The sequence below is a fragment of the Arachis duranensis genome, chromosome 10 (assembly GCF_000817695.3).
Source record: "Arachis duranensis cultivar V14167 chromosome 10, aradu.V14167.gnm2.J7QH, whole genome shotgun sequence".
In the NCBI taxonomy this organism is placed as follows: Eukaryota; Viridiplantae; Streptophyta; class Magnoliopsida; order Fabales; family Fabaceae; genus Arachis; species Arachis duranensis.
In genome coordinates this window covers 23888302-23906578 of record NC_029781.3, presented here as the reverse complement: position 1 = coordinate 23906578, position 18277 = coordinate 23888302, and the positions used below count along the sequence as shown (strand labels likewise).

At 30.7% G+C, this 18277-nt stretch overlaps 1 protein-coding gene across 12 annotated transcripts in view; it reads right to left on the bottom strand.

Moving 5' to 3' along the window:
* LOC107469499 (cytochrome P450 90A1) overlaps positions 1–18144 on the bottom strand; it is a 20373-nt gene extending 2229 nt beyond the window's left edge. The window contains exons 1-8 of one of the 12 annotated variants that reach the window (XM_016088867.3): positions 17569–18140; positions 15745–15894; positions 11120–11368; positions 7535–7621; positions 7344–7422; positions 6808–6914; positions 6599–6729; positions 6230–6512 (exon numbers count right to left, since the gene is read on the bottom strand). In XM_016088867.3, coding sequence (XP_015944353.1) covers positions 6404–6512; positions 6599–6729; positions 6808–6914; positions 7344–7422; positions 7535–7621; positions 11120–11368; positions 15745–15894; positions 17569–18084 — 1428 coding nt within the window. In that variant the 5' untranslated portion in view covers positions 18085–18140 and the 3' untranslated portion in view covers positions 6230–6403. Of the gene's footprint in view, positions 1–6229; positions 6513–6598; positions 6730–6807; positions 6915–7343; positions 7423–7534; positions 7622–11119; positions 11369–12001; positions 12152–15744; positions 15895–17568 lie in introns of those variants that run through there. The other 11 variants (XM_052255830.1, XM_052255831.1, XM_052255840.1 and 8 more) reach the window with 11 other exon arrangements.
* Positions 18145–18277: the final 133 nt, after the last annotated feature.

Sequence of the window (18277 nt, the reverse complement as noted above, 5' to 3'; positions counted from 1 at the left end):
TTATTCAATTCAAAACATACAAAATTTTAAAAATTTTTATTATTGTTCATTTACTAAAACTTTAAATTATAAATAAAAAATTGCTTAATTTATATTTATATATATATATAATCTTTTAAAATATGACATTAATTAAATATAATAAATCATAAATAAATTTATTATTTAATTTTTTAAAATTCAGGATTTTACATGGTGAATGAGAGATTTATTGGTGGGTCTCCAATTTCAAATGAGTTTCACACAACTTAAATAAAAAAAGGAAATAAAGAAAGAAAGAAGTGGCTAATAGTTATGGTGAGAGAAAGAAGCTTCATTCTTTTGAATGAAAAAAAAAAATAAAGCACAACCTCGAAGAGGAGAAGAAAATTGGAAAAAAAGGGACAAGCTATTTTTGATTCGATTGAACCGGTAAACTTGCTCTATTTCTTATAAAATTTTAGTATGTTAATCCTGGTGTAGAAATGAACATTTTGATATAACTTACTAGTTGTATTGCCTTCTCTTTTGCCTGATTTATGATACCCACTTTGTGAAGGGTTTATGTTGATTCCATCAATTTTGATGATGTATTTTTTTTATTGTTGAGATGTCCTAATGTCACTAGAAAGACTGTTTGTGAACCCATTATTCTGATAGTGGAAGATTTTACTGGACTAGGTCCCATGGATTTTTTGTCCCTTTTTGGGGGTTTTTCCACGTTAAAACTCTGGTATCTTATTATTAATTTTTGCCATTATATTTGCTGCTTGGAGTATCTCTGGTATTGCCTATTTAATCGCACATGTTGTGAAAAAATTATTTTTGGTGCTTCCGCTGTTAGACATGTTCTTGTTTGAACCTTGTTGAGTTTTTCCAACAGGAACACACATAAATCCATTACAAATCTGTCATTGGGGAAAAAAAAGGAAAAAAGAAGAAATTTCTAGATTGGAGTGTGTCTCTTGAGAGCAATATGGTGATGATACCTACTTCTATAAAGATACAGTTTAAATAAACAAAAATAATATTAAAAATAAAAAACGCAAAGAGAAATATGAGTAAGAATATTAAAATCTTATACTTTCATTTTCTCAGAGAGTTTGTTGGGCAATCTGTTGCAAAATGGCAAAAAATTCACATAGTTGTAGCATACACAACTGCTATCGCATCCTCCACTTTATCCACCACCACTATGTCGATTGATGAGCGGATAATTTATACGCTTTTGACATTGTTTTTAGGTAGTTTTTAGTATGTTTTTATTAGTTTTCATGCAAAATTTATATTTCTGGACTTTACTATGAGTTTGTGTGTTATTCTGTGATTTCAGGTATTTTCTTGCTGAAATTGAGGGAGCTGAGCAAAAATCTGATTCAGGCTGAAAAAGGATTGCTGATACTATTGGATTCTGACCTTCCTGCACTCAGAATGGATTTTTTGGAGCTACAGAAGTCCAATTGGCGCGCTCTCAATTGGGTTGGAAAGTAGACATCCAGAGCTTTCCAGCAATATATAATAGTTCATACTTTGCTCGAAGATAAACAACGTAAACTGGCGTTTAACGCCAGTTCCATGTTCCATTCTGGTGTTGAACGCCGGAAACAGGTTGCAAGTTGGAGTTAAACACCAGAAACAGGTTACAACCTGACGTTTAACTCCAGAAACAGCCCAGGCACGTGAGAAGCTCAAGTCTCAGCCCCAGCACACACCAAGTGGGCCCCAGAAGTGGATTTCTGCACTATCTATCTTAGTTTACTCATTTTCTGTAAACCTAGGTTACTATTTTAGTATTTAAACAACTTTTAGAGACTTATTTTGTATCTCATAACATTTAAGATCTGAACTTTGTACTCTTTGATGGCATGAGTCTCTAAACTCCATTGTTAGGGGTGAGGAGCTCTGCAGTGTCTCGATGAATTAATGCAATTATTTCTGTTTTCTATTCAAACACGCTTGTTTCTATCTAAGATGTTCATTCGCACTTCACTATGATGAATGTGATGATCCGTGACACTCATCACTATTCTCAATCTATGAATACGTGCCTGACAACCACCTCCGTTCTACATTCGAATGAATGAGTATCTCTTGGATTCCTTAATCAGAGTCTCCGTGGTATAAGCTAAAATCCATTGGCAGCATCCTTGAGAATCCAGAAAGTCTAAACCTTGTCTGTGGTATTCCGAGTAGGATTCAGAGATTGGATGATTGTGACGAGCTTCAAACTCGCGAGTGTTGGGCGTAGTGACAGATGCAAAAGGATCAATGGATCCTATTCCGACATGATCGAGAACCGACAGATGATTAGCCGTATGGTGACAGCGCATTTGGACCATTTTCACTGAGAGGACGAATGGTAGCCATTGACAACGGTGATCCACCAACACACATCTTGTCATAGAAGGAACCTTGCGTGCGTGAAGAAGATGACAGTAAGAAAGCAGAGATTCAGAAGACAAAGCATCTCCAAAACTCTAACATATTCTCCATTACTGCGTAACAATTACTAATTTCATGCTCTTTTACTTTTTACAACTGAAACTAAAGACCCATATCGGTATCCTGACTAAGAATAATAAGATAATCATAGCTTGCTTCAAGCCAACAATCTCCGTGGGATTCGACCCTTACTCACGTAAGGTATTACTTGGACGACCCAGTGTACTTGCTGGTTAGTGGTACAAATTGTGAAAAGTGTGATTTACAATTTCGCGCACCATCGATCACCACCACAAGCTCTACTGTGGCAATTGGGACTACCACTGTTTTAGACTCCTCAACCACCATAGCCGTCGTCGCCACCCCATCCATTGTTGTAATCCCTACTACCACCGTTGTCGTACCTATGATGACTTCCTGAAAGTTAGAGACATTAGGTACTGTGATATTAACTGTCTTGGTGCATATATAAACTCTATAATCTCCACCTTCAAGTAGATTACGAACAAAAAGAACCGAAGAAGAAAAAGAATATAGAAAAATATAATTAGAGAATAAAGAAAATAATCGAAGATGAGGAGAAAAATATTTTTTATTTTTTTACAATTTAAATTTTAAATTTGAGATTTTATGTTTTTTAACTTTTGGTGCGTCGTTCACTCTCGCCGCCGTACACAATGCCATTGTCACTACCGTCAACGGAGCGCTCTTCTTCGATCAGGTTCTTCTTTCAGCCGTACATTTGAGGGGCCTTCTTCTACTTCCGCAATCCCTCCTTTTTTTTCATTTGAATTTTCTGTGTCACTCTCTGAGACTCTCTTCCGCTCTCAAAAATTGAACGTTACTTTCTATGAACCCTAAATCACCCTCAATGTTCTCATAACATAATCTATGTCTAATGCAAGGCGGGATAAAGTTAGACAGTCCAATGTTTGGAAAGATCCACGGGTTTGTTACTGGGAAGCGTATCTTCGTTTGGAAAGTGAATCATTCAGAGTTTTTGTGAATAATTTACCCGACAATGTTTCGAAGAATGAATTGTTTCATATGTTCAAGTGGACAGGAAGGATAAATGACATCTATTTGGCACGTAAAGAGAAGTATGGCCGGATCTATCTGTTTACTTTCATCAGGTATACTACAAAAGGAGGGGCGTTAAAAGCCATTAAGGAGATGAATGGAATACAATTAAGGAGCAAAGAGATCTTTGTGGGTGAGGCTAAGTATAGGAGAAGGATTGATGTCCGAAAAAAAAATCACTACGCACGATAAAGATGTCAGGGAGTCTCCTAATGAAAAGCAGAAAAAAATTAAAGGAAAGGATATTGAGGTGAATGAGAAAGAGAGAGTTATTTTGGAACACCATGAAAGTGAAGAACTAGAAACTCTGAGGGAACCGTTGGAGTTAGAATGGGATGCTGTGGTAATGATACCACAGGGGCTATAGGAGGCATAGCATGACAAGGATAGAAAGGTAATTGTCGTTAAGGATTTGGATGAGTGGCACGAGAGTTTTTTGAAAAGGCAAACAGATAATCCTTCGGTGTATTTGGCAATTATGGTGAGTGCAAAATCAATGGAATCTCAAACAATCAATAACGAAGAAATCTCTAAAAGAACGGAGATTTGGGAATATGAGGATAAACGGAAAGAAGGGTTGATTTGGTGTTGAACAAAAGTTCAGTTAGGGCTAGGTTGAAGCATATAAGGCTAAATATGTTAGTGGGGTATGGCAGCAAAGTGGCTGTGTGGTGCGACGAAGAGTACGTCATTGTGCGTTTTAAAAGGGCCTCCTTGCGGGTTGCTGCGAGCGACGGTGAAGAGAGGTGTGTGGCTCGTCATGGAGTTCGCGAAGGGGTTGATGCCACGGTGAACAGCGTTGACGAGGCTGATCTGGGAGCAGCGCGGAAGTCAGCTGATGGCGGAGGTGATAATGTTCGTGCTGAGCTTGATGGCGTGGAGGGCAGGGAGGAGCGTGAAGGCCTTGATTCACCCGACGTGCAGAATCAAGCCGGAAAGAAGATTGGCAGAGGCCCGGAGAATTGTTTGAACATCACAGCGGAGGAAAATATTCCACCAAGTGTAGTTAATGAGACCCACGCTAGTTTGGACGGGAGTGGTAAGCAGCATGTTGGTATATGTCTACTGAGGGGTGATGCAGTGCAGGATTCAGATTTAGAGGATGAGAATATAGTGGTGCAAGAAACTGAGTTGGATGATGAAGGGGCTGTAAGGAACATCGAAGATTCGAGAGACTCAGAGCAGGATGCAGACTGTGAAACTAATCAAGATGAGCACGGAAGAAGTTGGGATAAAGATATGGCTGAAAATAGGGCTGCTTGGGATCTGGCTATCGAATTAGGAGCTATTTTATATGACGAGGATGATGACATTATGGTTATTCTCCAAGTTCAAAATGATGTATTGGCACAAAAAAGAAAGCAAGCAAAACAGAAAGAGAAAGTAAGAAGGAGCCGCCCCCAAAAACCGAAATAAAGTTTGTAATAAAGTTTTTAAATGATTTTAGTTCATGGAATATGAAGGGTTTAGGGGGTGTTGAAAAGTGGGAAATAGTAAAAATTTAAGTGTAAAAATAACGTGAATATGTTAGGATTGATAGAGACAAAGAAGGAGGTGATTACTAAGTTTGATGTAGTGTAATTTTGGAGTAATGATGCGGCGGGTTTAGAATTTGTGGGATCGGTAGGTGTACTTCTGGAGGTTTATTAATAATGTGGGATGTTATGATGTTTAGGTTGAGTAATTATTACAAAAGAGAGAGATTGTTGTGTATAAAAGGAGAATTGACAAACAATAATTTTCATTTGTGCGGTTTGCTTGGTGTATGGTGTGCATACAAGGGAAGAGAAGCTTGCTGTGTGGGAATAGTTGAGTTTTTTTATCAGGAATATGTCAAGTTCTTCTTTGTTACATGGGTGTCTTCAATGAGATTGTGCAGTTGGAAGAAAGGAAAGGCGAAAATGTGCAGTATTATAGAACTGATGGATATAGAGCTGAATAATTGTAAGTTTACGTGGTTCAAAGGTCAATCGTGTAGTCGGATTGATAGAATGTTAGTGAGTTTAGTTTTATTATTATTATCATTTGGAGCACTTAGTTGAAAAGGAATTGTAAGGTATTGCAGTGATAGTCAACAGGTCGATTAAAAGTTATAAAAAGTGGAGTGATATTTGATCTTTTGGGTGTTGATGACTTTTACCAAAGATGATTAGGAATTAATTTATTTTATCTGTTTAGTACGTTTTGGTTAATACTTCACCTTATTATGTTGAGTTTGTTTTTTCAAATAAAAAAAATAAAGGTTAAAGCAAAGAATGAATGAAGTAGTAATTGATAATGAAGGAGAATTAATTGACGAGAAGAATTATCAGAAGTCAAGGAAAATATAAAGCAAAGTTCACTTGAGCAAAATAAATAATTGGATGGAAGACTTTAAGTCTATTAACATAAGGAGCACAATAATACAAAATCTAACTCTCAAGTTCTCTTTATTAATACATTTTAAATTTTGAAGAATGTTAAGAGTTATCATAATTTATTGTTTTTAGTTATTTAATTAGTAATTAATGGTTAAAAATATCATATAAAATATGATATTAGATTACTAAATTAAAAAAAATATATTAAAAATTGAGTTAATAACTAAATGATAATAAAAAATAATAAATTTTAAATTTTTTTATATTTTTCTTAATATTAGATTAGCCTGCTTTGTGCAGTGGACTAACAAGTACGCGAAGACTTTTAAATAATGATTTAATGTTGGTATACTCTACTAGATAAAATGAAAGAATCATCTAAAGTCATACCTTAAAAGCCAACATGCAAGTAGACATAATTATAATAATTTTATTATTGTTCTTATTTATTACATAATAATGAACATTAACAGCTAAAACTGATCTACAATCTAAGATTCTTGTTCTTTCTTTTCTCTTCTACATGGTGCTCTTTCATGGGGCTATATACAAGGACTTGACTCCTCCCTACGCTTTACTATGATGGGATACCTCTTTTGTGTCCTAGTCGTAGGGAAGAACACCAACCTATCTTCCTCAGCAGGTACCCAACTGCCATTATAACATAATATCGTATTAATAATGTGAATTACATCTTTAAAGCAGCAAAGAGAGACAAAAATAACTAATTATTATACCTGAAGATGGTGATGAAGCGGTGAAGGAAGACGGAAAGAACAACCCTGGCAAGCTCATAGCCAGGGCACAGCCTTGGCCCTCCTCCAAATGGTGTGTATACATTTACAGGGATCGTTGCCTCTGAGTTATTCTGTCAAATATTTCCGATCAAAATTATTTGAACAAATAAAATATTAGAAATCAAACAACAAAAAGTGTATATATGCACCTGCCATCTCCATGGATTGAAGCTGCGTGCATCTTTGAAATGGTTTGGGTTAAGATGTACAGCACGAAATGATGCAAATACCTTCCATCCCTTTGGAATTGTGTAACCTATTATTGCAAGCCAAGCATTCAAAACTATGGTGGAAATTCAACGACGAATCTTATATCTACCACTTTGTATATAATTTTGTTTACCTTTTACTTTTGGTATTAAACGTTTGTATTTTATATTATAAAAAAACGTGTTAAGAAAAAAAATGCAAATATCATTTCTTGAAATGTGAAGTCTAATATAGTTCTTTTCATTTTGGTTTTTATTGACCATTTTTTGGTATGTTTGTATTTGAATATGGATTGAAATATACTGATTAAAAAAAATAGAGAATTGAAAAAATAAGAGGTAGTAACTTTAACTCGTAAATTTTTTCAACAAGAATATACTAAAAAATGACAATAAATATAAGGAAGACAGAGGAGGGAACATAATATAACTGGTGAAAATAGTGCATAAAAAAATTTCTTTTTTAAGTAATTTACCATTTATATTTATGTCTGTGGTTGCTCTCCGGAATATTCCACCAATTATGTTCGCCATCCTTAAGGTCTCATTCACAACCTACATTGCATGAAGCCATGAACCGCATCCACAAAGTTAAAATTTAGAGATAGAGCAATTGCAAAAAAAAACATAAATATATTGATACAAACTCTTTCTGTTAATTACTTACGCATTGAGTAAAGATCATTGATTTGTAATCTGACCATTCAAGTGGTGCACCTGTTTTACTCTTTGATCTGATTTGGTCATGCTCTTCCTGTCAAATTGTACAATTAAGTCTCAGATATCAATAGAGGAACACTCAATTCAATCCTCCATTAGTCTAATTCTTATTCCATGTGTTAGTGCAGTTTAATATATATAGTTTGTGGTAGCTTAAAAAGGATAGGTACCTATAAAATATTAATAAAAAAAATGTTTGGGCCAGCAATTTTAGTATTTTGTAACCATCAATTAGTTATCAACAGTGTTTTTAATGGTGTGTGATTACATCTAATGATGAGAAATCACTCATTTTTCTTTTTATGATTAAGTGCTGGCCAAAAAACACAAAAATTGCTGGCCCTTAAACTTTTTCTATTAATAATTTTATATTAACAAAAAAATTGAGCACAATAATACTGAAAAAGAAAAAAAAAGTAAAAAGAAGAGAATGTCGTAAAGAAGATGATTAAAACAGAAAAAAGTGGATGTAATATTTGGATACACAAACAGATTTTCCTTATTTTAATATCAAGATCTAATCATAAGTACCAATACTCTCTCTATTTTTAATTAACTGTCTATTTTTTAAATTTTATTTTTTCTCATAAATAATTATTTATTTAACACATCAACGTTAATTTAATTTCTTTTTGTAGTCTACTTTTTAACAAACACAAAAATATTATGTATTCACAAAAGCTTAATTATTAAATTAAATGTCATATATATATATTTTTTGTTTGATATATATTTTATATAAATAATTTAATAATTAATTTTTTGTGGGCATTTATAATAATTGAAACATATATGAAAAAGAATAAAATATAAAATAATTGGAAAGAATAATTATTAGATTAGTACTACTGAAGAAAAATTATGTTAAAAAGTGTACGAAGGAATGATTAATTTAAAGGTTTAGTTAATATGTATTTTTTTTGGGATTAGTTAATATATGTCTTTGGAACACATTATAAAATTATCAATCTATTTATTAAAATAAATTATTTAAAAATAGAGTTTAGCTATGATAAATTTTTTATTAATAAAAAATTTTAAATTTTTTATTTAATAACATAAAATAAATATATTAAATATTTACATTTTTTATATTTTTAATAAAAAAATTTAATTTATATTTTTAGTATATACCTTTAAAACACAACATAGATCTCTTGAAATTATCCATTACTAGTAACTTTAATTCGAGCTATTGGAACACCAATTTAATTCTGTATTAGTATAGTCGTGTATTTATGACATGGTCAAATTTTTAGGACCGTGTGATGATAAATAGTCATTAAAATCAAGGTCACACGATTCCCTAAGCTGAAGCAGAACAAGTTCTCTCTGCCACATATAAAAGTACCTTCTGTGGAGAATTGGAGATTACGCAGAGGATGTGGCAAGGGGTATTTCCGTCATTCCAAACACCGAAGAAACGTAACAATACGGTCAAAAGAATTAAGAGATGAATGCATAATGCATTGCAAGGCAAGCGTGCGTTTCGCATGTAATAATTTTGTCCATTGATTTGTTCTTTTCTCTTTTCTTTTTCTTTTCTTTGTTTTGCTTTGCACTTTTCTACAATTTTTTTGTATTTCTGTTTTACAAATAATTACTAAAATTTTGAGTTAACTTGCCGTAGTGGTATAAACAAAACAAAATTAATGTAATGAAGATTACTATTATATGTAGTGAAAAAATATTCTATAAGTAATAAAAAGAATAATAATTAAATTAGTCATCACATGTTTGATAAATTAATAATATAAAATATTTTACTTAGTCAATTATATTTATTTTTTAGATAATTATTTATACGATTAATACAGTTATTTTTGTCGATATGACAGTTATATATTAAATGTACATGTAAAAAATTATTTTATACTTAAAATAAAATTTAATTTATAACTACAATAATTTTGCAATATAATCAATTTTTTATAAAAAAAATTCTCGTGTTAGTTACTATTATATTTTATATTTTTATTCTATTCTAATTATTAATATAAATTGATTTAATTATAATATTGATAAAATTTAACTATAATTAATGAACAAAAAATTATATATGGAAGTCATCAATGGTGAAGTTACCAAGATGACGTACCCAATGCATGATGAATTTCAAGCTTTCAATCGTATTGACTGAGGTGAATGTTTTAACGGGATAAGATGTAATTAATCGAATCTAACCATAAATGTTCACAAAACAACAAAGAAGAATTATAGCACTGACAAGGTTTTCTTTTTTTTTTTTTTCCTTTAAAATGTTTCAATATAATTTTTGCCTGATTACATTACAACTTTAAATACCCTCCTTGAAAACTTAAATTATCAGTTTTGCTAATTTGGCGAGATAGGTTAAGTATACCAAAAAAAAAATATTTTATAAAAATTATTATAAAAAATTAATTTTTTTAATCATTGAAAATTATTAAAAAAATTTATTATTATATTTTTAAAATCTGCAAGTTAGTTAAATATTTAAATTATATAGGATATTAACGATACTATATAAAAAAAAGAATGTCGTATGTATTACTTCAAACCTTTCCATTTTCAACTCAATTTTTTATTAGTTTATTATTTTATTTTGTGCAATACAAGAAAATTTTATTGGAATTTATCTATTAATTAAACTCAAAAAACTTGAGAGCATCCTAGGTGAGGTAGGGTAGAATGATGGAGAGGATTAGATAATGAAAATGAGGTCCAAAGAGAGCAACGCCACATTGTGAGAAGGAAGGTGGTTATGGAGACGGACATGGTTATATAATGCATAGGGTGGTGGGGTTTCTCACATGTACAACCATATACATGCATGCAAACTCATAAAATAAAATAAAAATTTATATATATCAAACAATTAAAAATAGGCTTTATATTTCATATTAGATAAACTCTTAGAAGGTTAAGTTAAACAACCTTTATTTGTTACCAGCATAAAAACAAGAAAGAGTAGTGCAGAGTGTGCTCATCATAATTATTATCAATTTATTATTGGCCAATTCTATGGTGCCTATGAGTTTTTGTCTAAATTTTACCTAACTTATCTTTTGTAGTAAGTTTTTATTTTTTAAAAATGATTTATTCTTATATCTTTTAAATTAAATAATAACTTTTAACATTTTTTAGTAAATAGACACCATCTTTTAGGCATCGTAGCATTCACCTTTATCATTATGTATAAATTTATTTGTTTTGACTTTGTGATTGAACATTAAAAATAATATTTGGAGTAAATCCGTTTTAACATTTTAATCGTCTTATTTTTATTTTAAAATATTTAAATCTCATTCTCCTACTGTCTTTTTATTTCTTTTGTTAAGTGTTACTGAAGAATTTGGTGGAGAAATAATATTAATACCATTTTAAATGTTATAGAATAAAAATAGAACGATTAAAATGACAGAAACTAAAATAAAATTTAGTTCAAATATTATAAACAAAAATAATATTTTTTTCTTTAAATAATTATTCAAGAAGTGAATAAAATAATTAATTATCTTTATCTTCTATAGCAAGTAAATATATTGCATACCTTGAGCTGAGCCAAGGCAAGGGGAGTCTCAGTGAGGAACTTGACGGCAAGAGTCATGATGGTAGAGGTGGTTTCGTAGCCGGCGACGAGCAAAGCCAACATAAAATCGACTATTTCCTCGTCGGAAAATTGCTCCCCGGAGGCCAACAGTGCCCCAAGCATGTCCTTCTTTCTGTTCCCATCACTTTCACTCCCTTTTCTTCTCTCCCTCACTACCAATGTTAGTGCCTCCGCCACTTTCGTTCTTGCCTGCCAATTCATTTTCAATATTAGTATTAATATTTCAGTTATATATAACAAGTTTGGGATAATAGCCGAGAATAATTAGATCATTTCAGCTATATTCAGTATTTATTATTCTTTCTATATTTAATAATAAGTCGTTCTAACATTGTTAAATATATCTAATTTAATTTTAATATTTAAATATATTTGACTAAGAAATCAAAATAACATAACTATAATGAAATGGATGAAGAATTTATTCTAATTAGGAGGACCAGAGTCATATATAATGTTGCATATATTTGTCTCTAACAATCATGAAATATATTAAAATTTTAAATTAAATATTTTTAACGAATAAAAATATTTTATATTATGTAATAAAATATTAAAAATAAAAAAATTATTACGATAAATATATATTTTATATTATTATTTATTTGAATTAACCAAATAATTATTACTATATGTTGATCAGTATTTGGAGGATAACGTGGATTATATACTATTTTATTTGATTAGGTTTAATAATTGCTAATGCATGTTTTCCCCATGGCAAAATAATAACTAACAATAAGAGTATTAATAATTAGAGAAAAAAAATAGAAAAGAAAAGAAGAGGTGATTAGAAAAATGATGAGTTTAAGGTGCATGCACCTTGATGGCCCTACGGTAGGTAGGGGAGAAGAGAGGGAATGGAAGAGTGAAGAATCCTTCAATCACAAGAACGTACTCTTTCCTTAGATTCTCAGTCCATTCATCTGGATCAAAGCTCATTAGTTGTTTCACTGTCAACTCAAATGTTATCTACAACCAACACAACATGCTATTAGAGGTATAAATATTTATATTATTTTTTATTAGTTTAAATTTTTAAAATAAATAATTTTATAATATAGTATGAATTTTATGGCTTGAAGATTTAAAATTTGATTTTTAGTGAATCTAAAAGTTAAAAATAAAATAAACAAATAAAAGAAAAAAAAAACCTATACAAAAATTAAATAAATCTAAAAAAAACTCTGATTTGAAAAAAAAGTTAGAAATTTAATTATTTATGTTATCTCTTTTTATTAGCAAATAGTTTCATGACACATGCAATCATGAATTATTATTATTATTATTATTATTATTATTATTATTATTATTAACTAAATCATTTTTACTAATATAATCATAATTAAATATTTGTATAAATACTTTTTTATATTAACACTTGTTCCCCATTCAAATTAAATTCATACATACAATATGTCATAGTCAACATCATTACACAATACATATTTGGCTATTTGGGAATATAAAAGTTCAGTAGGGTTAGAGAAAGAAAGGAAAAACAAAAGGATATAGTAAAAAAAAAAAGCTCTTGGTTTCCTTTAGATCTATCCAAGAACATAAAGTTTTTGTCATGTATAACGAGTCTTTTAAGACTTTTCGTTCGTTCTTCATTTATTTTTTCTTTTTAATTTTATTTTCTTTTATTTTCATTAATTTTTATCTTTTTTATATTTTATTAATTTTATGCTCCTAACACTCCTCTTTATGGATTAGCTACCCAACTTATCTTTCACGCGCCAAAATAAAACAACACAATTCTATCATCCGCATAAAATCCTTCCAGAACAAATAAAAAATTTAGGTCATCATCGTTTCTCTCTGATCAATCGCATCTCTCATCTCCTCGACGGTTCCACTGTTATTGTCATTTTTGTGAGACTCAGAAGATCTGGTGCCACTACAAAGGACAATAATAGAGTTGAAAGGAGACCGGTTGCCGCGATAGATCTAACGGAGAGGTATAGCAGTTGATAGTATAGTTATTGTTGTTGACAATGTTGCTGTTTTGGTCAGAGGAAGAGTGGAGATGCTGGCCGATCATGTATCAACAGTAAATTTGGTCACCTAAATTTCTATTTTAGTATTTGAGATTCATATAATTATCTATTTTGATTTCTTAAATGCAAAATTTTTTATAATAGTCTTCTAAATTCAAATTAAAATACTAATTTAGTCTCTTAAATTTTTTTCTAACGATGAGTCAGTTAATAGAGTGCTATAATAACATCTTCCTTACCAAATTGAATATTACAACAATTAGTTAAGATGGCAAAATAAATATTTATACCTAATGTGGTTTTTAAAATCTTAATTTACTTCTATTATTTATCTGAGTATCAGTATTTTTTATTTTCTTTTTCTTCTTCTTTTTGTTTTTTTTTTCCTTATTGAGACTTTGTCGTTCATTGCTATTCGAGGTACAAGTGCATCACCATATTTATCATCAACTGATTCTAAACTCGATAGAGCCTTATTAAAATGAAATTAAAATATTTACAAATTTAAAAAATTACTATTATTAATTAACAAATAAACGGTTACAAGGATACTTGCTTGAAGCATTGTATATTAATGGTATCTATTGAAGAAATTTTTTTATCATTAATTGCGTTACGTGACTTGAAGAGAGTGAATCTTTTCAAAAAAAAAAAAATTGAATGGTATCAATTATGATTTTTTATTTTTTATTGTTTTCTCTCTCATATTTAATTTTAGTTCCACTTATAAAATTAACGATGAAAGATCACATTTTATTTTTTCAAATTTTAAAAAAACTGAAAGGAATCCATTTCCTGATTTGAATAGTATGTTGGCTTCATGAATGTAATTACCAAAATTATTACAACTATGCACGTGAAAGAAACAAAATAAATGACACTAAATCAAAATTAACAAATAAAGCCAAAAATAAATAATTTAGACAAATTTTGACTAATTTTTTTGTTACCCAATATGTTTTTTATATTAATTAATAAGACTTTATTATTGCTTGTTCGGGTGAGATTTTTTATGGAAAAGTATTAATGCGCTAATAAATTTTGTGATTTATAATCATTAATTAGCTATTATTTGTATTTTTAATGATGTGAGTTTTTATCCAATAGCGTGAAATTATTTACTTTTTTTTATGATTAAATACAGATTAAATTTTAATAAAAATACTATTTCTACACTTTCACTTTTTCATTCACATACATTGGCCTATGATATTTTCTAATGAAGTAAAGGGATATAATAATATAGAAAAAATTTTAAATGTACCGAAAATACTAATGTTCTAGTTATTTTAACAGTTAATCTGAATTATAAAAAATATATATTATATATTAATTAAAATCGACGGTTAAACCAATTTAAGTATTTCGGATACACTTGAAATTTTTCCAATAATATATATGTGGGTACGGTGCTAATAAGGAAGAACACACTGATATACCAAGAGAGGCCATGTTGAGAAGGAACACGAGTGTTGAGGAGTGCTTATACAAAGTGATGCTGCCATTCTTTGTGTGTGATGTCAGATCCCCACCTGGTGCGGTATCACCACTTTGGTTTTGAAGCGTGACTTAAAAGATCATAGGAGGGGAAGAGGAAGTTTAGCGCTTATGACCAAGGTTGCAAGAACTGGATCGATTAATAAACCGGTGAGGTTACTGGTTTAATGGTTCATTGGTTCGACCGGGATTCGACCGGAATTCAACTGGTTTAATTAAATATTAAATAAAATTATTAAAAAACCTAAAAATAATTTTAAATATATAAAATCAAGGCTTAGCCTTGAAGTATACTACAGTATCACTAGTGATTGACACAATAGTAAATACTAAATACTGCTAGCTTTTCTTTTTGGCATTACAAAGGTGTGACTACTTTTCTCTGCCAAAGATGTTTACAGAAAGCATTCAAGTATTATACAGATACAAAGATACTCAGCAATAAAAGTTTCATGGATAATGTTCTTCTCAAGATCATTGAACAATTTAGCCACTGCTTTGTTATCACCTTACCAATTGATTTCGGAGTATTATTGTTCCAAAGCTTCAAATGTTTCCGGAGCAGGTAAAGATCATGATGCTTCATCTTGAATGGTTGAGTCATGTTGTGGAAGGAGTGTTCTCTTTGACAAAGATAGATGACATTGCAATTGCTCAAGGTTCTAAGGCTCGGCCAATTTTTAAAGTAACTGCTCATTGGAGGAAAATTTTATTCAAGCAAACTTCTTATACTTTGTGATTGTTCCATCTATAACAATCAGAAAATCAAAGACAAGAAGCAATAAGAACAAAGTGGCAAGAAAATAGAAGCAAACAATGGATGAATCATGAATTACCCCTATATTATTTATTTGAATTAACCAAATAATTATTACTATATGTTGATCAGTATTTGGAGGATAACGTGGATTATATACTATTTTATTTGATTAGGTTTAATAATTGCTAATGCATGTTTTCCCCATGGCAAAATAATAACTAACAATAAGAGTATTAATAATTAGAGAAAAAAAATAGAAAAGAAAAGAAGAGGTGATTAGAAAAATGATGAGTTTAAGGTGCATGCACCTTGATGGCCCTACGGTAGGTAGGGGAGAAGAGAGGGAATGGAAGAGTGAAGAATCCTTCAATCACAAGAACGTACTCTTTCCTTAGATTCTCAGTCCATTCATCTGGATCAAAGCTCATTAGTTGTTTCACTGTCAACTCAAATGTTATCTACAACCAACACAACATGCTATTAGAGGTATAAATATTTATATTATTTTTTATTAGTTTAAATTTTTAAAATAAATAATTTTATAATATAGTATGAATTTTATGGCTTGAAGATTTAAAATTTGATTTTTAGTGAATCTAAAAGTTAAAAATAAAATAAACAAATAAAAGAAAAAAAAAACCTATACAAAAATTAAATAAATCTAAAAAAAACTCTGATTTGAAAAAAAAGTTAGAAATTTAATTATTTATGTTATCTCTTTTTATTAGCAAATAGTTTCATGACACATGCAATCATGAATTATTATTATTATTATTATTATTATTATTATTATTATTATTAACTAAATCATTTTTACTAATATAATCATAATTAAATATTTGTATAAATACTTTTTTATATTAACACTTGTTCCCCATTCAAATTAAATTCATACATACAATATGTCATAGTCAACATCATTACACAATACATATTTGGCTATTTGGGAATATAAAAGTTCAGTAGGGTTAGAGAAAGAAAGGAAAAACAAAAGGAAATGGTGAAATGTTTTCACATGCATGTACAAACATATTCATATATGTGCATGCTTACTCTACATGATGATGACCTAATGTTTATATTCAGAATTATTTATTAGCTGAAAGAACCTTTTCAGTTAAGTTAACGTGATGTGGGGATTCATCTTATATACTTATATGCAAAGAAATATTGAAATGGAAGAATTTGGACACATTGCACTGAGCCATAGAATCTGACTCACCATTCCCTATTATTTTCCATCAGGTACATCACAATCACATGCTATCTATAACAAGCTAAGCTTTCAACTAAATACTCATCGATCAACCCAAGCTTGAGAAAAATAAAGTTAAAATTAGATGTGAAAAAAAAAAAAAGAATGTTACTTGGGGCGCTATAGTTGGACACTTTGAGAAAAGGAGGTATTTAACTTTGAACCAAAATAAGCAAATAAACAAACAAGATCCAAACGATAACATTATTATTATGATTATTATGAGGTGGTGCAGAAAGAAGGTGCTGGTCCACCATCTCTACCACATGATATGTGATGATGATGCTCTCAGAAACCTGACTCGTTCGATCTGTCACCCAGTTGACTCAGTAAAATTTTGTTTTAGAGGAATATTTTTTTTTATAATTTCCACTTTTAATAATAAAAGTGATGAAAAATAATTGATAAGAAATATAACAAAAACTAACACTATAACATGTAAAAAAAATAAACCAAAAAAAAAACACAAACATCAATTTTATTTATAGTAGTTATACAGAAAACAAAAATCTTTTTTCACATAATAAAAAATTCAAAATTTAATAAATATACTATTTAATGTAAGAAAAAACATTTGTTACAAGAATATATATATAACAAAACACCCGACAACCATCAATCATAATAATAGCACATGAAACTCTTATTTAAGGTAGTCTACCGAATTTAGCACGCGGTTACGTAGAAGAAATTCATACAAATAGTTCATATGAACCCTTTTTTTATTCAAAATTCATAGAAAAATAATTCAAATAATATATATTTAACTCGCTTTCAAGTTTCAATACCTAATATAATTATAAAAAAAATCAAACATGAACATTAAACTCAAGAGAATCAATGTATGCCATCCCTAACTAATAACTAAGTAACTAACCTTCTTGGCCTCTTCCATGAGAAGAACCCGGTCGGACCAAGAATCCAAGTTGAGCCGTATGAGCCGGTCCACATCAACCAAAAGATGATCCTTTATGATCCAAGAATTCGCGAAACTCATCGTTAGTGAGTGCATCTTCTTGTGAAGATTCCCCTTCATCAGCAACAACGAGTGCTTTCCCAAAAGGTTCGATATCGAACCGGGGTAACTGCACTCGAAGAGCTTCCCTTCGTTCGCAAGAACGAACCGGTTCATTTCCGGTTCCGCCGAAAACACGGTCGGTTCTCCGAACACGTGAGTCGTGAAGACTAGACCGTACCGGTTCAATCTTCGATCCATGAAGGGCTCTGGGTTGTCGCTCTTGTATGCTGATATGAGCTGTAGAGTCTCGCCGATGAAGGGGAGGCCAAGGCTCCCCGGAGGGAGGCGGAGGCGGCGGTAGCGCCACCGCCGGAGGAGGATGAGGAAGGCGGCGATGGCTGCACAAGAGAAGAGTAGTGATGTGAAAGAAGACATGGGAAAATGTAAAAGGCTAAGGTTATTATTGGTATTAACAATAACTTAGTAGTGTAGATGTGTATGTATATGTATGTGTGTTTATATATAGAGAGTTCTAGACAGAAAAAGAGGGAGAGAGAGAGAGAGAAAGGGGCATTAATGGAGGGAGAAGGAGCACACGAGGGGGTTGAGTGGAAAGAGAAGAAGAAGC